Genomic DNA, 24,205 nt, shown 5'->3' with positions numbered 1-24,205 from the left:
AAGACTTAAATTTGTATGGCAACTTAAAGCCATATATGGGGATTAAGCGCCAGAAATATTGTGAAGTCTCCCAAAAGACTCAATGCACTTAAAAGGGCTTGGCACAGAAATGAAAGTAAAAATGGGAGCAAAACCTAATTTATCATTAGTTTTACATTGGATTGCATACACATGGCTCTGTTATTACTTGACTAATATTAAAAATAAAATTAAGAGACATGTTGATCTAAACTGTAATTATTCTTGTTTGCATTTTATGGAGTTGGACATAAAAGAGTCATTTGGTGAAGAGTGATCTAAAAGCTAATTATTCAAAATAGATGAAGTATTATTGAAAAAAGTCTGGTATACATTGCTGAAAAGCTTAGTAACCTGGCTAAATATTTGTTTAAGACTTTTATTTACAAAAAAATAAATCAGTTGAGTATCTTATCAGTTACTCTTTTGGTGTTGTTGTGTTTAATAAAAAATGACAATTTACTCAAAGATATTGAGACTAATAATTATAGATTTAGACAAGTTATAATGTGTAAGGAAACTTCTAATGAGTGGGTTTTATCCACAGCCTAGGAGGTAAAGTGAAGCATGATCTGCCTTGAACAAATACAATTTTAAGACAAGATCTGTCAACTTAGTGCACCAGTCAATTGTAGCCCCCCCCCCACCCCAGGTCCGGGGGAATACTGGGGTTAACCAAGGGAAATGGGCCGTGCTTTTACCTATCAGGTGGCCCTGCAGTGCTGGTTGAATGCGGTGGTTTTATCTTCGCTTAAAATATAGAGGGGAATGGACCTTACCTAGAGTCCATGGGTGTGGGGGCATTTGGCAGGGATTTTACCATTGGATCGTCCGCGAAGGGTGGGGATTTTAGCCGGGGTTGGCTGTACTGAAAGTCAAAGCCCCCACTATTCCCAAGACCTGGGGAGGCCTTGGTTACAATTGTCTGGTGCATATCCACATGAACGTTGTATTGGTACTCTAACAATTGAGCTTACTGTGTGGATAGTCACCGCCCCACCTCAACCCCACAGAACTGTTTACACAAAAAAAATCTGCAACCCAAACCCAATAATGCTGAAGTAAAAGCATGCATAGATTTCAGCTGGTAAAGCTGACTGGGTGCCAAGCACACACCCATCCTACCACAATCCACAACAGTCTGCACAATGCAATCAATGATTTTACAGAATAGTAATGTTGTTTTAATGGCAAGGCATGGTGAGAAAAATAACACGGCAAAGTATGACTTAAAACTTACATTTCATAGGGTATTCCTATAACTGTTGAGAAAATGTTGACATTTAGTCCATGCATGCATTTAATCCGATGTAATGATTCATGCATGCCATGAACCGTATGATCATTTCAATGACTGTCAAGTACATTTTCTGTGTGCTCACGATTTTTCTAGAGGAAATAGAGTGCTTCAACTATAAGAAAACATCTAAATATTCATAAAACGAACATTTTTTGAAGTTACAATAAATATTTTCTCTTAAACAAGCACATTTAATTTAACACAATCCATTTCCTTGTTGTTACAATGGGCCTTCTTTACACGGATTGAAAACGGTGTTAATCGCCGGCAGCCGCATCGCACTTTCGTATATCCTTACTACTATTTACGAGGTCTATCTCGAAGCTTGCCGGAGATGGCCGAGTTGTTACGATTGCATCATTTTCTGAAGATTCAAGGGAGATAACGCCAACAGGGCAATATCATCGGCGTATGCAGGATTGCTGGACTTGGTTGAAAGAACACAACAGCCTTTGTTACTGATCTCAAGATCTTTCAGAAGGTTGTCGACGTAGATAAAAGAGTAAAATGTAGATAAAACACCTCCTTGGCGAACTGATTTTTGTATGTTGATGCTATCTGATGTATCGCCATGAAGCTTAACAACGCATTTAAGATTGCTATAAGATGTTTTAAGTGTACGGAGGGCTTTTCCGACAATTCCAAACTGGCCAAGCTTTAAGAATAGTCCATCATGCTACACAGCATCAAACGCAGCCTTCTGATCAAGCATGCCTACATACACGTTGCTGTTTCGTTCTATTTGTTGATAAATAGTCTCTTGTAGATTAAACTCGGTGGTAACACAGCTGATGCCCATACGGAAACCTTGTTGTTGTTCATTGGGAAAGTTTATGTGCTGCGATTTTATAACGTCATTGATTCTGTTAAGTATAACCTTTTCAAATAGTTTGCTTAAGCATGGACTGAGGGAGACGGGCCTGTAACTGCCAGGGTCGGTCTTGTCTTTGCCTTTGCCGTTGCCTTTGTAAATAGGGATAAGAAGGCTGGTGCTCCATTTGTTAGGTGTTCGTTCGTTGTACAACACGGAGTAGAATAGCTAAGGCCAGAGTTTTTTATCTTTAGATTTACGGGAGATTTTTCAAAAAGTTGGGTAAGGAGAAGGAAATAAAAATAAAAATAAAATGCATAAAATGTCCCGAAGGAGAAATAAATAAAAATAAAACAGATTTTTCTTCGATTTTTTTTATTTTTTAAATCTTCTTATATCATGAAGACAAAACACACCTTACTTGTGTCAGCTTTTTCATAAACTGAACAAAGGGTGAAAGATCACCATACAGTTTCAAAAGCATAATTAAAGATCCTTTTAAAGACTGAAAATATTGACCTTAACACAGTTCAAGCGCTTATTGAAATTAATGCACCAATCAATTGTAACCACGGCCCCTCAGGTCCGTGGAATAGCGGGGACTTTGACTTTCGGTCAAGCCAACTCCGGGTAAAATCCTCGCCCTGCGGGAACGAACTGATGGTAAAATCCCTGCCAAATGCCACCGCACCCCAGGGACCCTACGTAAGGCCCATTCCCCGCTATATTTTGCGCGAAGACAAAACCACCGCATTCACCCGGCACTGCGGGGCCACCTGGAAGGTAAAAACACGGACCATTTCCCCGGCTATCCCCAGACCTGGGGTGGGGGGGGGGGGTGGGGGTTGGGGGGTGCGGGTGCTGTGGTTACAATTGACTAGTGCATAATTGTTAAGTATATATTTGTTCAAATGCATCTATGCATTTATGCATACATGTGTTGTATGTATTATCAACCCATTGATTTTATGAAACATGTCAGTGTATTAAAGAAGTTGAAATGGCCATTTCTAACCTGTTGCCCACAATATAAGCATTTCCTTTTAATAGTGAAGTGATCAAACATTGAACAAAGTTTAAGACACGGAAAGGAGGTCAAATGTTTTTTATGTCTTTAACATATAGCACCGTGACCATTTACTGTAATGTGGTTTTCATATAGAAAATATTACCAAATAAAGTCTAAGCCCTGATGGATATACCTACTCACTTCAAAGTTTGACAGGGCTTACGGAAGCATAGACAGTCAAAATCTGTAAACTACATTAATTTTATGTACTTCACCAAAGAAAATTCGGGAGCATTAAAATAAACTTGACAATTGTAATATATTTCAAAATATCTGGTTAAAAACTGATTTTAGAATTGATCCTGAACAATATCCTTCTAATTCCAGCTATTGGGATGCCTTTTGACACATGAGCAACTGATCAGTTTGACTTCTTTCACTGACTGCCAAATATTATCTTATGTTCCAATTTTTTCTGTCTGGTCGGAACAAACACAATGTTATTATTAGCTCATTTACAGTATTTTATAAATTCTTATTACTTATTAAACAAATTAACAACTACAAACGTAAGAAGATACCTTGTGTTTTTTCGCTTCAAATATGTGACCGTGAGGCAGTGTGTTCAATGCTCCTCAGAGTCAAATTCAGAAATAAATATCCATTTTGACTATGATGAACACGATATCATTTTGCAGTTTGTGTTTGTCAGAAGCTTTGCATATTTGCGCTGTAATCCAATTCATCCTTTTTAATATACGACGTTCGTCAACGACTTTTTTATTTACAAACACAACCCACAAATTTCTCTCTCCTTATTTTGACCGGAAGTTGCGCAATCATTCCACGAATCGCGAACAACATACTAGATCTACAAAAAATGACAATATACACGCCTTAAGTTATCGACGGTTTGATTTAAATAAAGTAACATAAACATCGGAACGTCTTGGTAGTAAAACCTGTCTATAAAGCTGCAGATATTGCGAAAAATAAGTGATATGACATTGACTCGCTTCTTACACGTTTGACAGGACGTTGTTATGGTTACGGGTACCTGTTCTGTTTCCCGCGTATTTCCGACTGGTTTACGTATTATTGAAGTAAAAAGACCGATAATGAATGACAATTAGTACAACAGTTGCTTCTGAGATATGGGTTATAGAACACTAATTTTATTTTCTTCGTAACATTGGAGCAACGTTCGTCGGAAAAAATAAAAATAAAACCAGGAAATTTTGTTTTATTTTTATTTGGGTTTTGCAATATTTAGGTACGGCGCTCCCGTAAATCTAAAGATATAAAAACTCTGGCCCAATGCTCTTGTCAATACTTCACCACCATGTTTTATGTGCTCATTTAAAACGTTATCGATTCCGGGGCTTTTACGAAGTTTCAGGCTTCTCACTGCGCTGGTAATTTCTTCGTTTGTAACTTCTTTTGTAATTTCTAGTGACATTGCTATATCGTTACCTTCTCTTAAAAATGTTTGTAAATCTTCGTTATGTTTTCATCCTTATTCACGAATTTATCTTCAAACACCCTGGTAAAATATGTTTCAAAACCTCTTATAACGTTCTCATTTGCGTAGGTTTTGTTATCAACAGATAATTCGTTACACATTAATGTTTTTTACCGCTTTGTTTTCGGAGTAGTTTCCAAAATAATCGGTAGTCTAGCTCTGCAGCCATGTTCAGGTCATCGATAGCTTTGTTTTCAAATTCGTTTTGTTTACAGCGCTGAACTCGTCTAAATTTCCTTTTAGCGACTTTGTATCCATAAAATCGTTTAGATGGTGCGCCTTTGTGTGGGCGGCTTTTACTTCTTCACACCAGTAGGGTTTCGCCCTTTTATTATATTTGCTTACTGGTAGAATACTAGCTGCACGGTGTATTGCATTAGTTATTAATTCGTTAAGAAAGTCTAGACAGCATTTTGTACTTTCAATTATGAGTATACAGTTCATTTAATTTTGTAACATATATTGATAGCTATGATAATTTTCAATTGTACATTTATTCCAAGCAACGTTGACACGTAGTGGTGGATCCGGTTTTCGAATAGGAGTCATACTCAGACTGCAGACTAGTGGCAAGTGGTCTGATGTCATAATGTTTGCACTGTCTTCAATTATAAAGTTAGTACACAAAGTAACACATGATGATTCAAGCAATATGTGGTCGATTACTTTCCCCGTTGGCACAAACGTACCGTCATATCTATTTCCACGTACATGTTGTAATGATACCAAGTTATTGTTCATTATTAATTATGTCAGCAATCTGGACTTTGTGTTAGCACTCTTGAACTCATGGTTTCCAATTAGCTGTCCATTGAAATCCCCTGCTAGTAAAACGTCCCCAACCTGGGTGTAATAGGCTATTAATGACTGGATTTCACTTAAAACCGACTTATAGTATTCTATGTTATTACACGATGACATATACACACAACACATATATAAGGGCAATCTATCATGACATTTAAACTCAATTCCAAGTATACGATGGTTTTCCTTATATGGTAACTGATTTATGCTACATGAGAGTGATTTCTTAAACATAATCGCTGTGCCTGCTTTTCCGCACATAACTGGACCAAAATTATCTACATTTTCGTCAGTATTAACAAAACAATCGTAATCAGAGTGAATGCTATTCATAAACATTGCAGATCTAGGTAAACGTTTATGCTCATTTATAAGTGCAATATCTACGTTATACTGATCTAACATTTTTGCTAAGTACATTAGCAATTAGGAATTGTAGTACATAGGTTTTTACGTTTTGATTATGAGTTTTGACGTGTTGAAGGTAAAAGAAAAACAACCGGATGCAACCGCGCAACTTAATTTGTTTTTGTTTATCGTAACAGAAAGTGACGTGGCTTATCCAACCTGGTTTTAATTCTTTATTGTATGCATGGTTGAAGGGAAAGTTTAAATTAAAACACGTCAAACGATAATAAACAATAATTGTGTTTAAGTTTTAACGTGGCGTGAATACTTAACATATCCACTGTAATATGCCGTGTGTTAAATAGCATGTGGCTCCATTTATTTTAAACATGAATCGTATTCATTGAAATTAATATTTAAATACCCTGTTTACTAATTATGTTTTTTTTGTTTCTGTAGAGAGATATAAACAATAGAAAAAAGAAGACAGAATAGAAACGTTTCCGTGACATTTTGACTGAAAATGGAAACAAATGATTGCTTTAATGTTTATCAAATGTTTGGTGTTTTTTTAATCATTAGATAGTGACAATACAGTTATTTAAAAATCAATATGTGTACATCAATTCATATTTGAGTATTGGTTAAGTCACGCATATATACTACCATGCACTTAAAGCATTTTTTCGTTCATTTATAACACAAGTATTCATGGTCGGGTACGTTGTGTATTTCTCGTTCAATATCTTTTGGGCCCAAGCCTTGAACCATTCGGAACTCCTCGGTCATTTTTATCGAAAAGAAAAACCCACCTCGGATGTATGTCGGTACATTAATTGAAGTAGCTCGTATTTTTTAAGTTATATTATTAATTAAATGTTGTGTTTTGACTTGTATTTGTACATCTAAGTTTAAATTGATTGCCAATGAAGTGTATTATTTCAAACATAATTATGATTCGAAAGTAAAAGTCAATAAATTTAACTGCAAAACTGAAATTACTACGCGATCTTCTTGCAGCTTAGTTAAAGTGTACCGATTTCTGACACTGTAAACCATCCATATAAATCCGAGGTTGTTTTCGAAAAAAAACAATGCCGGGGAGTTCCGAATGACATTGAACCTCTATACAGCATTTATACGTAATAGAAAAATGACTTTAGGACTTGTCCTTGTATTACTGAATATTTGCAAAAGTTTAAGAAGTTAACAGATTGAATACCAATATTCGTTACCATATATATTTCTCGACGTCAAAATAACATCGAGTAAAACATATTCGTTTAAAGATGCACTCTTACTCCCAAATAAGATTTACCAAAATTGTTTTAATTGTCCTAAAAGGATGAATAAATGTCGAAAACAATGGTTCTTATGAAGGATACAAATTTAATTTGAAAAAGGTGAAGAAAAGACGGTATTTTAATCTTATGACACGATAGAAGATCACAGAAAATCTTTTAGCATTCACCAATCATTTATTATTTTTGCGTTTTCAGCTATTAGATACGCGTTTACAATCTTGCTATCGACAATTAATAATTTCTATTAATGCATTATTTAGTATTTATTAACGTCGCATCAATACAACATATTTACATCACATAATAAATATAACTTAAAACATGTATTGCCACTCAGTGCATGAGTTATAAGCGACTATAGCACACAAAAAATAAAACTATACATTGCTTATACAACATCTAAAATCGATACATATACACAACACACAGTATTGCACACATATTGGATACCATATATCTATTTACAAGTAAAAAACTAGAAACCAATGCTAATCTTGTTTTAAAACTTAGTTAAATCAAACAAAATAAAATACTGAAAACATTAACGCGCACAATCCTGCAAACTTAAGAAATGGGTGTAAAAAATCGATTATCACCCCAGTCAGACCGTAGATGAACTGATTAGCATTTATTTCTAGCTATAGATACATAAAATACCACAATAAGTTTTGTTTAAAATAACAACAGCATTACTTACACAAATAAAATATCCTATAATTAAGAATATCGTTGCAGGTTTTGTTATCTATATCGGACATACTTTGAAATACTGGACTGATTGTGTTCGCCTTTTCTAATAATGACATTCGTATATAACCATTATACAACATACAATTGAAAAACAAATGAATTTCTAATTCAACAGAGTTGCAAAAAGGGCAAAGACGATCATTAAGTGCAAGTTTTTCATATCGGCCCGTTTCCACTCGAATAGGGGCTACCCCGAATCTAAATTTACTTAACATTTTGGCGGCATAATCATTTTACAATAATTTTCAAAACAGAATAATTTTATACTGGCAATAGTTTCTAAACTTATTTCCACCCTTCCAAGTACATACATCTAAGTCAAGGCTAATCATTTTCTCATTCACATAATAAAACCAAGATTTGTATGTACTACATGCCTTGTTGTTTGCACAAAGTGCTATTCGTTTATTGATACGTGTCTCAGGTGCATTACACAACCTAGACCAATGTCCGACTATAGACTTCCGCTGACGGATAATCGGTGGTACCCATGCCAAAACAGCATCATTAGGTGTGTACTTCCCAACGCCGAGAAAGAAACGTATGGCTCTATTATGCACGGCGTTGTTGCAGGAAAACGATTTTACACCCCAGATTGATGCACCGTAACTTATAATCGGCCAAACCACAGAGTCATATAATTTAGTATATGCGTCATACGGCATACCACCAACGATTTTACATTTAGCAATGAGAAGCCCTAGCGCACAGCTAGCGCTCTGAGCAAGTAAGAAGTAAAAGGTTAACCACTCAAAATTTATGTTTGTTATACAAGTGTTTCTGAACTTATTTTGAAAAGAAACTAGTTTAAACCCCTAAAGGATATTTATGCAAAAAGCTACAGAAACAAGCTCAGTAGCAAAAAGTTTAAAGATAAACCCGGTTTAGTGGCACTGGGTAAACGCCAAAGACATAATCACAAACAAGAAACGTAGAAGAACAGCACAAAACACCACAAACAGCACAGTGCATACATACTATATATATATATAAATAGGTATGTTTATCACCTCCCGTTTATTAATAAGATATTTTTTATTGAGGTGTAGTCTCTCTTCATTGCTTTGTGTCATTGTGTATCTCTCGTATGTTAAGCGTCTTTTTTTAGGAAAGTTGTGTCTAGATATCATTTTTAGACTGTAGGCCGCTATAACCGTATCTCGGAATCGCATCGGCAGATCGACATGACATTTTTAACTTTTGGGCCATCGACCTAATTTACATGAACATTTACATCGAAAAGACCTACTAATCAATCTGCTCTAATAGCTACCGACTGCGTTATGCATATTAATAAGCTTGCTATAAATAGCGCTGTAATGAGTTTTCAATCTATGTTATGCGGTTAATATAGTTCAAATAAGCTGCGTTTTGCGTAATATAACGCAATTGAAATTGTACAAGAAGCAATTATTTTAATATCGGCGAGTTACAGAACGCAATATAAAAAACAGAATCGCAAATACTTTCAAAATAAACGCGTACTGAATCAAATAAATACATTTTATATACCTGTGTTTAGATTTTGCTTTGGCCGAGGACCGATAATATCTGCATGTAGAGTGTACTTAAGAATAGAATGTTGGTCATCGCATTCCCCGGAAATAAACTCTAAGAAGTCGTTAAAACCCGGAAATGTTTTGGATCGTATTATGATACAAGTAAATGCTAATTAGGCGTAAATATCAATTCATAATGTTTTAAATGAAATGATAATACTTCGTTTTTATCCTACAATGAGTTTTTTTGTGATTGTAGTTCATTCATAAGTGTATTTTCTATGTTTTAGATTGACTAAATTGGCTATTACTTGACATTTTTTTATTGAGATTGTTAGTTTTTACTTGTGTTTGTAAAATGTGTGTCGCATAAAACCATTCTCTTGTGTAAGTACATACTAACAACCTTTTAACCATTACTAAATAAAAATTATACACTTTTACCATTCAAATCATATCGCGTGAAGCGTTGACAGGCTATCGACCTGCTACAATTTGTATCATAGTCATGTAATGCCGAATGAAACGGCAAGTATGAGAATATTTCTCAGTATTTTCAGACTAATTAATATCTTTAGCATGTAGCATAATGCATATGCATATTTATAAAACAACTGATATAAATCTGTTCATTTTGTCCACGAGTGACATATGTTAAGGGCATGATTAAGATAGATGTACACCAAACATACAGGTAATACATTTATAGTATGTGGGTGATTCGACCCAGAGGTATTTGGCGTTGTAGAAAGAAGCTTTAAACATAAAACTAACTAATACGTCCATTGCATTTTGTTGAGATGCATTTGGTCTAGCTGGCATACAATAGTAGTAAATTAAATACGCCTATTCAAGTTCGAAGTGTAGAGTAGATTTTACTAAAAAATCCTTAATGCTTTATCCGTGGCAGTGCATTGTTTATGAAACCAAAGCTCCAGATAAAGTTTTATATGATATTGAGCATTACCCCATACCTTATAAGTAGCTTTTTGGCGTATTCCAAATTTCAAGTGACTTATACTTCATGATCTCATTGAGAATCAACATTAGTATTTATGCAAAAGGCTACATAAACATGCTCAGTAGCAAAAAATTTAAACATAAACCCGGTTTAGTGGCAATGGGCAAACGCCAAAGACATAGAACATAAAATCACAAACAAGAAACATAGAACGTTAGACTCGGAGAGTTTTCGCGAAGGAAATTATGAGCGAGCATAAACTATCTTTAGATGTTTATGTTAATTATTATGTTTTACAATTGCATGACTATACTCACAAAACGTTGCAGGCCGAAAGCCATTCAACGCTTTAAGCGCTTTGATTATAATGAAAATCGTATTAAGTCAATTGAATGAATAGTATTGGAGTTTTAAGTGAAAATCCCAACTTGCCTTAAAACTTTAACCTGCCCTGAAACTTTAACCTAAGTCAATCAGGGGCCATAACTTGTATTTAGGATAATATGGAGTTATGTACCTCATTGTGTGATGATCCTGAACAACTGTGTTAAGTAATAAGTCAATTGAACAAAGGATATAGAAGTTGTTAATAAATATTCCAACTTGCCCTAAAACTTTAACCTAAGTTCCATAGTCAATCAGGGGCCATAATCTGTGTAAAGAATACTATGGAGTTATCTAACCTCATCATGTGATGGCCCTGAACAACTGCGTGAAGTATTAAGTCAATTGTATGCAGGGTATTGGACTTATAAGTGAAAATCCCAACTTGCCCTAAAACTTTAACCGGACGCCGACGCCGACACTGGGGCGAGTAGTATAGCCCACCTGTTCTTCGAATAAACGAGCTAAAAATGTCTGCTGACAATAAAAAAGAGGCTCGGTGCAATAATAAAGATAGAACAAACATTTTTGTTGCACCTAAGTGTCTGTTAGGCCTTTTGCCTCTAAAAAGGGTCTTCGCTCTTATTTTTGTATTTTTACCTTATAATTATTTCATTTAGTCCCCTTTTCCAAAGAAACGCCTCATCTATATGTGATTTTGATGTTAAGATATATAATATACTAACATATTCGCTTCCTTGTCAGATATAGAAATTTTAATTTTAACCTACTTACTATACAAATATGAAAGTACATGACTTTGTAATTTCTCATGCTTTCTAACATATGCCCTTTCTGGTGTATGAAGGAAGAAGGAAGCAGGAAAGATTATGTTTGTTGTATATCACTTAACACTGAACTGAAATAATAACAACGTGCTTACTGTCTATAAAGTCATCAACAGGTAGTTATGTTGTCCACAAACATTAAATCTCTTTTCAGTCGATCTCAAAAGCCTCCTACAGAGGTACAAGAGGTGAAGATCAACGGAAGAAATTTCATTCTTTAGTAAGAATACTTCGCCTTGTTCGTGTCAAAATGTTTAGGTTTAGCTAAAATAGAACCTTTGTATTGTTAACATTTTTTTTGTTTTTGTTTGTTTCCTTCGTACCCATAACAAGAGACATTCTTTTGCTAAAAGTATCCACGACATATCCTTATATGGAAGTATTACAATGCGAAACGGGTATATGCAAAGTATATTTAAATGCGGAACAACACTGCATCAGTGGACATAACAGTGCCATCCCTTTTACGGATAACACGTGTATAGCTACTAGTGTCAGGTAACCATGCATTATTTAAACTATTTAATAACTGTTTTGTGATTGAAATGTTATTTGGCCGTCCAAGGCTTGACCCTGTTGTGGTAATGAACTATTTGCTCATGTTTACTACACATTTATTGACAAAAACAACTTTTCTGAAATCCGTGTCACTGTGATGTATAAACTGCTTAAAATATAAACCATCAATGAAAACGTTCTGGGTATTAAATGAAGGCGATCTTGTACAGCGTTTGATTGGTGTAATAGCTACGCCGAAAAAAATAGGCTTATTACCTGTAGTGTTTTATCATTTTAAGTTCTGATTAAAGGAGGAGGTTAAATTCAGTTTTTTTTTAATTTTTAAGAACCAGTGTTGGTTTATATGTTCTTTATTCAAATAGAGTGTCTCTTACGATGTCTTTTTGATATTTAAGTAACAAGAAAAATCCTAATCGGTTGAAACCTGTATCATCTTATTATCTCGGCCATTGAATGACAATGAACAAATCAGTGTTATGCTATAATAGGAGGAAAACGGCTGGGATCCAACTTCTGATATATTTATGTACCACCCTCGTTGCTATGTTATGTGTCCTTAGTATAATTCTAACAACTGTGCCCCTTTTCCAGTGAAAACCTCTCAAAATGACTGGATTACTACAGTTGTTGTTATTGGTCAGCACGGCCCTTGGCTCGGAGCCATCGCGTCCAGCGTGTTCTAAATACGACTACGAGGAAAATGTGCTCGAGAGAATGATCCGTATGGAGTTCACTGTTGAGCAACACCTAGCGCGGCTTAAGAATGATAACAAACGCTTGTCTGCGGTCGTTGATGCCCTAATGGACCAACAGGAGCTAGCAGAACGTAGACTGGCTTCGCTCATGGAGGAAGTTGAGAGAAATCGAATCACCACACTCGAGATGGTTGTGGCTAATTCTAACAATACGTTAGAACAAATAAGTGCTGCCGTCGACAATTTGAAGGGTAAGAACTGACAATTCTTACTCTAACTTATCAAAGAAGCTGTTCCTCTGTACTAATAAGTAGCAATTCAAATTAGATATAAGTCTAAAAAGTAATCATTTCAATAAAGATATAATAGAAGACACACATATAGGCAGAGAGATAGAGCTTATGGATATAAAAAAAATATATATTAGTATAAACAGTATTATTTCAATACAGAATACAATAGAAGACATACAGACATAACATAGTCAGAGCGATTATGGTTATAAAAACGTATCAATTCATCTGCATACTTTAAGATGATTTTGATTAGACGGTATATATATGTTAGGTTTACAACAAATGCATATTTTATAGTAATTGTAAGAATTCTTCACGCGATAATTTCTAAATATGATGAAACATCAAATGAGGTGGGGTTTTTTTAAACACAGTTAAAATACAATTTAAATTGACATTTCTTAGCCGATGTTATTAATATACATAATCGTTGTTAATTTAAATGAATTTTTTACCCCGCAAGGCGATGTATTGTCGTATTTTTGCCCTGCAAGGTGGTGTATTATTGTATTTTTGCCCCGCAAGGTGGCATATTGTCGTATTTTGCCCCGCAAGGTTGTGTTTTGTCGTATTTTAGCCCCGCAAGGTGGCATAATGTCGTATTTTTTGCCCCGCAAGGTGGTGTATTGTCGTATTTTTGCCCCGTAAGTCGGTGTATTGTCGTATTTTTTGTCCTGCCACAAGGCCTTCAGTCTAATGTCGCTGCAAAAATTAGAAAAGGCATAAATCATCCCCCACACAAGTTTTCCCTAGTTACGCGGATTTATTTTGTAGGTTGAGCAAGGCCATGCTTGTAGCTCTAATGGCCACGGTTTAACAGGCAATTCGAGCCAAGTCACGGTCGGAGGTCTATATATTTAGGTTTTATGAGGATGTTCAGCTAAGTCACAGTCGTAGGACTAATGGTCACGGTTTAAAGAGTAAGTTGAGCTAAGTCACGGTCGTAGGTCTTAAGGTCACGCTCTTAGGGCTTACAATTTGACTTTCCTAACTCCTTACATGAAGTGACACATCGACGTATGGCCGTGACCAAGTTCACTGCTAAAACTGTGACCTTTAGACCTACAACCTAGACTAAGTGCACTCCTGAAATAACGACGTACATGCTCGTCTTGCTCCTAAAACCGTAAACTATAGACCTTAAGCAGTAACTAAGGTCATGAGCCTTATCTTAAAACCGTGACCTCTACATGTATATCTATCACATTGAATATGCTCAAGCTACTCGGAAAACCGTGATCTTAAGACCTACAATCGTGACTTATCTCAACCTGCTCCTTAATCCATGATCTATAGACCAATGACCTTGGCTAAGTTCAACCTGCTTCATAAATTGTGATCCATTGACCTATGACCCTGAATGAGCTTAGTCCTTGATTTAAAGATCTACAGTCGTGACTTAGCTCACTTCAAAAACCGACGTCAACGTATCAAACGTATATATTTCTCATTACAGAATCAACACCGACGTGTCATCCAGAGACCATTGCTTTCTACGCGTATCTAGGCGGAAACGTCAACCTCAACGAACATGCCGTCATAATGTTCAACGTCGAGGTAAATTTCACTTTTTTTCAAATCATTAAAATCCACCAAATGAAAATATTTCCTATTCTTAAGTTTTTAGACGTTGATCATGAATACCTTGACAACGTGCAAGTAATGCTAATTCAGTGTAACTGTAGTAAAAAGAAGGTTCTTGCTGTGTTGAGATTGCAGAAGATTTAGCTGAACAAATATTGAGTTTATTTATTCAATGCGTTCGTCATTAAACGATTGTGTATCCAACATGTAGGAAACGGACACCAGGAACAGCTATAACATACACAACGGGACCTTCACCGCTCCCGTTAGCGGCGTCTACGTCCTTTCTATTACCATATACTCCGGCACAAATTCTTACGTCGGAGCCGAGATAATCGTTAACAACGACATCAAGGGAGAAGCATTTGCGGACGCGCAAGAGATCGGCGACACGCACTCCGCTAGCGCGACGATCGTTGTCCAGATGACCGCCGGGCAGTATGCGTACGTCCGCCGGGGACAGAGCAGTCTGTCAGTGATGTGGAGCCACGCCTCCCGCGGACGTTCATCGTTTTCCGGTTGGCTTCTTTGCTAGTAGTTGAGAAGCTGGGGTAAAGAGTACGTCATGAACGGAGAGGGGGAGGGGAGTGTCGGTTCCAGGATGGATGGAATAACATCAGTTGGTACCAGAGTCTTCTGTGGACGTCAACTTTTTTCTAACAGGCTACAGCTTTAGCAAAAAATTAACGTTGTGAAGTTATAAAAACAGTTGTTTCATTTATTTCCACGAAAGTTTCCGTTATACCTTTGTTGTATTTATTTTATCGCTTTTAACGTCTATACATGTTCTTTAATTTCACTCTCAACGAATGTGTTCAAACATGATGCCGTTTGCATCGCAGACGAGGGATGAAAAAGTTAATGAAGACAATTGCTCTGCGTTGTTCTGAATGTTCGTCCATTTAAGAACACCCATTTTAGCATTCGGAACTCCTCGGCCATTTTTAATCGAAAACAACCTGCTGGTAGCCTGATGTACATGTACGGTTTACAATGTAAGACATCTTTACATTTTTTACTCTTTGGAATAATAATTCTTGATGCTATAATACACTTCAATTGCAATAAGTTTAGACTTAGTTATACACAAAACACGTTAAAACACTTCAGTTAATTACTGCTATTATTTTACACATTACAGACCCTTTCTATTTGGTATGAAATATGTACATGTATACACATACGTATTAAGACGATATATTTTTATATGTCTAATAAACTGTCATTTGTAGCGTTCTTTCGTGCTTGCGTATTCGCTATGTAGACCCTAGCTACGCCACTGTTGTTTTAAGAATATATTCACTACGACCAAAACCATGACATATACATGATTTCGTCAAAAGCTATACATACTTGTAACTTGTGTGAACTGTTGTATTCAGTACCCGACAATAAATAACTATATAGATAACGACCTGACTTGGCATATCACTAAAGCCAATCTAATTAATTGTTAATGTCCAACAATGCCACGATGCAACATTTCCTAATTTCCGACAACCGAGCTTTAAGGGTTACATCACTATAACTTACACTTACGCATAGTGAAACAGGATAGGAAGGTCAATTCCCCCCCCCCCCTACGCGGGACTGATGAGGGTGGTACGCCGTGCCTACACATTTAAAACAAAAGGCACCATTCGGTTCGCAGATTCTGAGTTTTGTTTTCACCGGATTTGGACCCTAAATCTCCCAGTTAATAAAGCGACAAACTACTGTGAAATCATTAATGTTCGTGGGCATGAAATTTCGTGGTTTGCCGAAAAAAACAATTTCGTGGGTACTTAAATTCGTGGATTTTCATTTTTTTAAAAAAAAATCGAAGATGCGATCGTCCTAGATCGTCTGCATAATATCCACGCGCTGGCCCGTGATTTCCGTCTTCTACGTCACTCGGTTTGACACTCGCTAATGTGGTACGACATGCCAATTAGTGCATATACCCATGTCACTTATCGATTTAATTGGGAATAAAGGTAAGTATATGTTTTCCATCTGTACACGAAGCATATATTTTTGTCAGTTTGATCATAAAAGTCGTATGAGCTAATCATACTTATGCATTAAAATTAAAACTATTTATCTAAAATTATTGTTTTTGTATCAACCTATATTATGCCCGTATAAGAGCAGAGGACGAAACCGAAAGTATAATCACAACACTGTGTCTAAGACACCCCACTACTGTTATAGAATTGATATTTATAGAGTATTACTTTCTATTTCTTTTACTGCTGAGTACATCCTGTTCCGATTTAAAAATCGGGCATGTTAAAGACCCTTAATTTTTATATAGAAATTAACGATGCAGTCTGTAGGATTTCTGCGCATTAAAAATTAAAAGAAGTAAAAATGCATTAAAAGTAAAAAAAAAGTATTGTTCTTTTATTGAATTCAATTTCAATTACTGTTTTTCCTTCGGAATGATGTATTCCTTATGCAGAACCTGACTCATTATTACTCGTGTATAGTCTAAAATATTAGACGTGTTATACGGGATTCTTCCAATCCCTAACGTCTAAACGGGAATGTGCAAAAAACGGGGGTGTTTTGAAAAATATTGAAATTGTACTCAGAGAAGTATTCTATGTTTGAAATAGATAATATAGGTTGATTATGATATTTCTTCATTTAATTGCAAAGTTATTTTGCACATAACAAGCATAAAATGCATTCAAACACAAGATTTACCTTTTCCATCAAACGAAACTTGAATGACACAGGCAACAATTATGCAAATTACACTTGTATAAAATACGGCTCCCAACGGTAAGTAACGGTACCCATTCTGCGTTCTTAAATTTGAACAGTAACGAGTTTCGATAGTGTTGTAGTTAGTTATTTCGATTTTAAAATTCAGTTGAGATACGTATAACTAAAATAAAATGGTTTAAACTTTTACCATGATAAGGTACACGAACTAACAAACGAAAAATAGGTATCTTGTACATATTTTATTTGCATAAAAACGACTTTAAAAACTATACTGTAAATGGTGAAAGAAAAATAGAAAAAAGTATCACACACGCATACCCAAAATACACGCAGTGAGCGCGAGTTTTCGACAAGAAAATAAACAGAAAACATTATTTATTTAGAAATTTCGTCTTGGTAGCCATAATATAAATAACATTATACTGTAGTGAATTTAACGAGTATGAATTATTTTGATTCTATTATACGTTGCTCCTTATGAGTTTACTTTGTACATGAAATCATTTGTATTATTTACATTGCTCCTAGATGTTCTGTTCTTTAGGTTTGCTCCTAATCCAATTCTTTATATGTGCATTGCTCCTAAACATGAGGTGCATGCTTTTTGCGTGTCGTTTTTGGCGGCAATTCATTCTATATAAAGCTGTTGTTTGTGTGTTCAATTAGGGTTCCATCTGAGGTTATTTTGAGTGCTTTAAGATTTATTAACAGTTCCATCTTTCAGACATTTTATGTGTTAATTATTAAATTGTGAACGTGTTAAACTGGATTTTATTGAGATATAATTTATATTGTGAAAATTAACAATAATATAATGGTGTGGAAATATCGTTTTGTGTTCGTTATTTATCTAAACTGTTCGATGTGGCAGAGAAAGAAAATAGTATTCAGTCTAATGGTAAAATTTATTCAATGTTATATTCGAAACGGAAACTCAAAGAAACTCTGCGACATATAGAGTAAACACAAACAATGGTAAATACACAGTTACTGATCAAAATATGAAACAGCCAACAGAAAATCAAATAACCTGGGAATAAACTACAGATTTAAGATATTTAAAAAAAGTAAAATAATCGTAGATTGAATAGTTAAAATGTATCGTTCAATATATGTTCATTTTGTCAAATCATCGGAACATATTCGTAAAGAAATGAATTTGTTAACTTTAACTCTTTAATCTGTAAGTAGAAACTAGTCGAGATAGTTCACCTATTTTTAATAACTTGCCGAAAAAGAAACACAAGTAATTGAAGATGCTTTAATGGTGTGGTGTATATAACCCATTATTTATGAAAACATTTTACACACGTATTAAGAGCTCTATAGGTTTGAGTTTATAAAACGTTCAGCACAAGTCATTATTAGAAATAATATGAGCGCATTTATAAATGTTTCTGAATTTCGTCAGCCTGTATTGCCATTATCAATGAGCAACTCTTCGGGCCCTGTCAAGCTTCTTCGATAATTTTGTCACTCTTTCTTGTAGTCTTGTGTAGCTAACAGAGCGCTCTGACGTGAATTTTGGGAAAGCGGAATGGTGGCGACCGCTAATTTTTCTGGTCAAGTTTTCAGGGCCCAGCAACTGCACAAAGTGTTGCATGTCATCCCTTCTATTCAGCTCCTTTTGTGTGTGATGGGCGGCCTTATGGGCATCCAACAGCTCTTTATAAACATCGTCCAAGACGACCCCAACTCCACCAGCAAGTTTCCCATACCGTTGTAACGTGAGTGGAGTAGTGTGTGGTCCAACTGATCGAATGCTCTCTGAACATAAAATGAAAATGAAGACCGTTAAGAATATGAATAATTTCAATACAAGGACTTAACAATTGTATATTCTTATTTGTGAAATACACATATTTACCTTTAAACTCCCTGTTTAAGAACTCGTTAACTTCATCGTTGGAAGCATGCCCTCCTCTTATATTAACTGTCCTATTCCAGATTAGATCTTGTTGCAGTCGAGGCGGTAGAAACCCATTCACACCTGAATTATTTTGTTAGAAAAGAAATAAAAAAAACATTTAAATATTAGCAAATATAGTACATAACAAAGTAAAGTCATTCCATTCAGTGTGCGTGTGTGTGTGTGTGTGGGGGGGGGGGTGTTCATATGCGCATAAACTTACCAGCAATTAATCGGTGGGCAAGAATGAAGTACTTTGGATGATTTCTTTGAAGAAATTGCAGTAGATCTTGTTTCCAATATACTATCATCATTGGCCCGTCATTGTTTCTAACCGCGTCTCTTCTGATCAAATCATTCAAGCCACTCCACAGCAGGTATTTCGAATATTCGAATTTCCTATCAACTGCCTGAAATGACCTTTCTGATTTCCCGGTCTTTGAGCATAATTTGCTGCAGAACCACGGCTCATCTATAAACAAAATAGTCACTGAAGATTGAACATGTTTAATTACCAAATGAGAACACATGTGTTTTATTACGAACTCGCCTTAAACAAATACAAGCATTTTATAATTATAAAGTAGCTTTCGAACGTGAACACACCTTCCGCTGGTAACTGGCCTTTCTTCAGTCCTACGCAATTGATGTGAAACCATCTTCCCCTCTTGCAGTCTGTATTTGTGCACTCTATCATGATACCTTTTTGGTTCGACTTACATGTGCATAACTGTGTAGCAAACTGAAAAAAAAATGCTGTCGACTTGATATTACCATTTCGCATAGAAATATTCCTAATATATCATAATTATATTTTCTTTATATATAACCATCACTTACCGTTCTACAATCAGAGCTGCAAAACCACTCGTCTGGAAGGTCATCCTCATCAAGTCCGCAGCAATCTGTATGGAACCATCCACCATTCTTACATTCGGAATTTTCACACTCGATCGTGGGGATGTCCTCGTCAATATCTTAAAACAACGATGGTGTATCAAGCTGTAATTTATTCTGCACAATATGAACTTCGCTTCCAAATAATACATTATTCAGGACTTTGTAAAATACGAATACCGACCTTGTCCACAAAAGCAATGCATCTCACTTCCGGCATTTTCTAAAGTCACTTCATTCCATATGCTGTCCACAATTTCTTCAGACACCCGATTCAAGGCTACCTCGGCGTCTTTCATAGTGTCCTCCTCCATGTCGTCGATCCCTAGCAGATCCATTGTAAACAGAACCACGTATCCTTCTGTCACGAATCTGACGGTGTTAAGTAAACATAAAGAATGAGATATTAGGACATTCAATTGATTACTTTTTTAATTTAAAGTACATAGAGTCAAAATAAGGAATGGGGTTAGTTACAAGAATATGTGTGTCTATCTAAAGATAAATATTTTTTTAATCAAATATGGAACTGTTTTATTATTTTAACTCACTTCAGAAATTCAGCTACGTAGTTAAATGTCTCTGACACGTGTTTTGAAACGGACCTCTGATTGAACACGTTTTTCAAGTGAAACAATGTTCCTTTATCACGCTCGCTTTTCCCATCAAACAATTTGTCCATAGTGTCATGAAAGTATAAGCCAAGAAGCAGTAAATAAAAAATGTACAATTTATCCAAAAATACGATTTTCATTTTAAGTATTCTGCTTTAATTTACCTGCATCAACAACATTCTTTTATGGAATTCCTGGGCGCCCGGTTCAAGTCCCTGAAGTTTTCCAACAGCTGTTGTGGCATTGGCCCTCGCATTCTGTGCGTCAAGATGCCTTTCACAAGACAGAGCATCCCCCATGTAATAAGCGTGTGCACTTGATCTTCATGTTGAGGAACATAGTTGTGCAGGGTGTCTAGTATTTTTATCACACCTGCAGTTGAAGATGGGTTCGCATCTATAACACCTATGTTGAACTGATAAGAAATAAAACATTATATTATAATCACTTTTTAAATCGCATGAGGTTTAACTTAACCATTTAACTAAAACTTCTAGAAATACTTACCATCTCGCTTTTTTGTGAGCTCTCTCTCAGACTGGTGAAATGATGCTGAAAGGAGGTGCACGGGTAATGCGCGACACTCCGAAAGGCTGCCAAATGACCGACAAGGATTCGCTGCACCATGTTGACAAGTCTCTCCCTGACTGCATGTCGTTCTTTGTCATTTAAAAGGTACTTCTCAATGTTTATACTTTCAGCCGGTTCTACTTTCTTGTTATCAAACTGAGTTGTTTGTATTCTATTCTTGACTGCAAATGCCAAAGCCCAACATTTATATTTATTTCCATGATTTCTTGTTTGATGTCTAGCCTTCAAATGTTTTCCAACGTTGTCCCAGCATAATGTATAACCTAAAATCATTGTGTAACATTATATATAATTACTTTATTTTAGAGACTTTCGTTAAATAGATATTGATATTTCACATGAGTATGGTCAACTTTTAATAAACAAAGAATTAAACTATTCTTTAACCAAAAAAACTTTGAGTGGAATTGGGAAATGTAACAGCAAATACACAGAGAGCTTGAATACCTTTTGGTACGGTGTTGTCACCATACAATATGGTAGGCTCTTCGGACCCCCGCTCCGAACTTTGAACATCATCATCATCATAATCATCCATGGCATCTTCCCACTCAGAACTTTCCTCTGGCTCAGATTCCAACTGCGAGAAACTGCTCGTTGAAAATGAAGAGGGGTCGTCCTCAGTCTCATCCGACTGACTTACAGCCGGTGAATTAGCAGGTGGGCTGTCAGGTGTTCTGAACACATGTCTCTGCAAAGAAAATATTCCATTAATATTATATATTAAGACTTGACAAATAAATATTTTTAAATAAAACTCCGCTTGTAAGAAACTACATGGCTTAAGTAATGCATGTACAAACAAACATAGTAAAATATAAATCCTTATCTGACTTATCTGCATTTCAGTAGCTGTGCTTAGCGAGCTTTGCAAAAAGGCTATTACCTTGAGATCGTTCTTCCACGAGAGAAGTTCTGCATCGAATGATGCTCGTAGCTTGTCAAGCGTTGCAAACATGCTCCATTCGCCAACACATATTCCCATGTGATTGAATATGTTAAAAACTGCAATGGGAACAGTCGTATTATTACATTCTCGTTGTTATTTCGTTTCAACATACGCAATACACTTAAGGTATTTCCTTCTCAATTGTTTGATTTTAAACCTGAATATTGTATTCAATGAATGTCGAGTGGAAATTCTACATACACGTGAGATGAAGAGACATATTTTGAAGGAGACTTTAAATGAAGTTTTTAACACAGATTTTTTCCTCTTCTTAAAATTATTCACATGCCAGTTTATATTCATTTGATTATACGTACTGACATTTTATATAAGACTCACCGATCTTTTGCAGCCAGAACGCCACATCTGCACGGCATTCATTTTCATCAACAGGGAAGCATGCTTGGGTTTATTTTGATATGCTATCATAGACATGATTGTACCGATGACTGGAACCAGTGAAACGTTGCCTTTTCCCCTATAAGTAATAAACGTTGTAAGTGTAATCATCCTCGGTTGTTAATAGTATTTGTTTCTCATATACGCAGAAACCAAGAGTAGGCGTAAAAGGGTGTGTGGCACAATTCCCCATATAGTTTTCGAAATGGTGCTTTTTTAGCCTATTTTATTACATTATTGTCCGGTACAGACATTAAAGTAAACATTTTAGACGATTTAAGTGAATTAAAATTGTCACTGATCACCGTTATAAAAATACATGGAATCTACGTACCGTTTGAGTTCTTTCTCTCTGGTAGTGAGTGAAGATACGATTGCGTCGTACAGAAATGGTGCGTGTGATTCCAAGGCTGTCAACATCTGAGCAAAGTTCATATCCTTAAATCCTGATACACTGACTGATTGTTTCACGGGAAGGGCTACATCCTTCAGCATCTGTTTCACATCCATTCTAATTTTTATTATAAGCACTTTTCTCAGTGATTTCAAAGGCAGTTTGGATTTTGACATGTAGTGCCTAAAGCCCTTGTCATACTTGTATGTCGCAAAGTACCTTGCGCCAGTTGTGAGATGTTCTCTTTTCTGTTAAAACGATTATAAAATCAAAATATTAGTAATTCGATAAATATCTCCATTTTTATACACTTCATTGATTGTGTGTGCTCAGAATTACATTTCCTAATGAACAATGTAAGTATTTTATGGTAAAATTAATTTGGAGGGTTTTGAAATCATTTCCCTGGTTTTGAAGCTGAAAATTCTTATAACATAACATAATTAAAAAAATTTTAGTTTAGGAAGTGCAAAATAAACTGACAATTAAACCTCTCGCCTAGAATGACTCGTGCATATGGTTAACTAAAATGTTACGCCTTTTGTTGAACCGCGTTACTATTCAATTTAAGAGTGGACATCAAAGACAATGTTTGGGGGTAAATCAACATTATTTGAAGGCTTTCCAGTCGCAACTATTATAGTTCTAACACTGATGATGTGCCATACTTTGTTCCGTCAATAGTGCTTTTTAAAAAACATAAGCGAGTCCGTATAAAAGGTCACTTTGGTATTAACCAAATACTCTAAAATGCATAGATTGAGCGAAATAAGTGGATATTATCAGTCTCTATTTTTTCGTAGCTAAGAATTATACGTTAAATGATAACAGGTATAAGTGTCCCGACCGAAAGCAACGGGCGACTGATAAGCCCCGCCTTAATCGCTGATTGGCAAGTATCCAGCCAGTTTGACTGACAGACCATGCCATAATCGGCTTCCAATCATGCTAGACAATATTGTATGTGCCATCCATTCTTGAATCATTAAAGTGACTGTACTCCGTATGATGAAAGAGCGATAGAAAAAGAAAATTGTCGAAAACTGACATAATCTTGTTATCCATGTGTACAATGCATTAAAACTTACTTACTGTAGTACCACATAGCTTACAATTAATTAATTTTTCGCAGTGTTTTTCTA

General features: G+C 35.7%; 1 protein-coding gene across 1 annotated transcript; it reads left to right on the top strand.

The window, feature by feature from the left end:
* The first annotated feature begins 11,739 nt into the window (after positions 1-11,739).
* Positions 11,740-15,831, top strand: LOC128204199 (complement C1q tumor necrosis factor-related protein 3-like). The gene is made up of 4 exons (XM_052905578.1): positions 11,740-11,999; positions 12,612-12,966; positions 14,468-14,568; positions 14,807-15,831. Exons 2-4 carry the CDS (start codon positions 12,627-12,629, stop codon positions 15,128-15,130), a joined length of 765 nt encoding a protein of 254 aa, XP_052761538.1. The 5' UTR covers positions 11,740-11,999; positions 12,612-12,626; the 3' UTR covers positions 15,131-15,831.
* Positions 15,832-24,205: the final 8,374 nt, after the last annotated feature.

This window comes from Mya arenaria, chromosome 10 (assembly GCF_026914265.1).
Source record: "Mya arenaria isolate MELC-2E11 chromosome 10, ASM2691426v1".
NCBI lineage: Eukaryota > Metazoa > Mollusca > Bivalvia > Myida > Myidae > Mya > Mya arenaria.
This window is presented reverse-complemented; position numbering and strand designations above follow the sequence as displayed.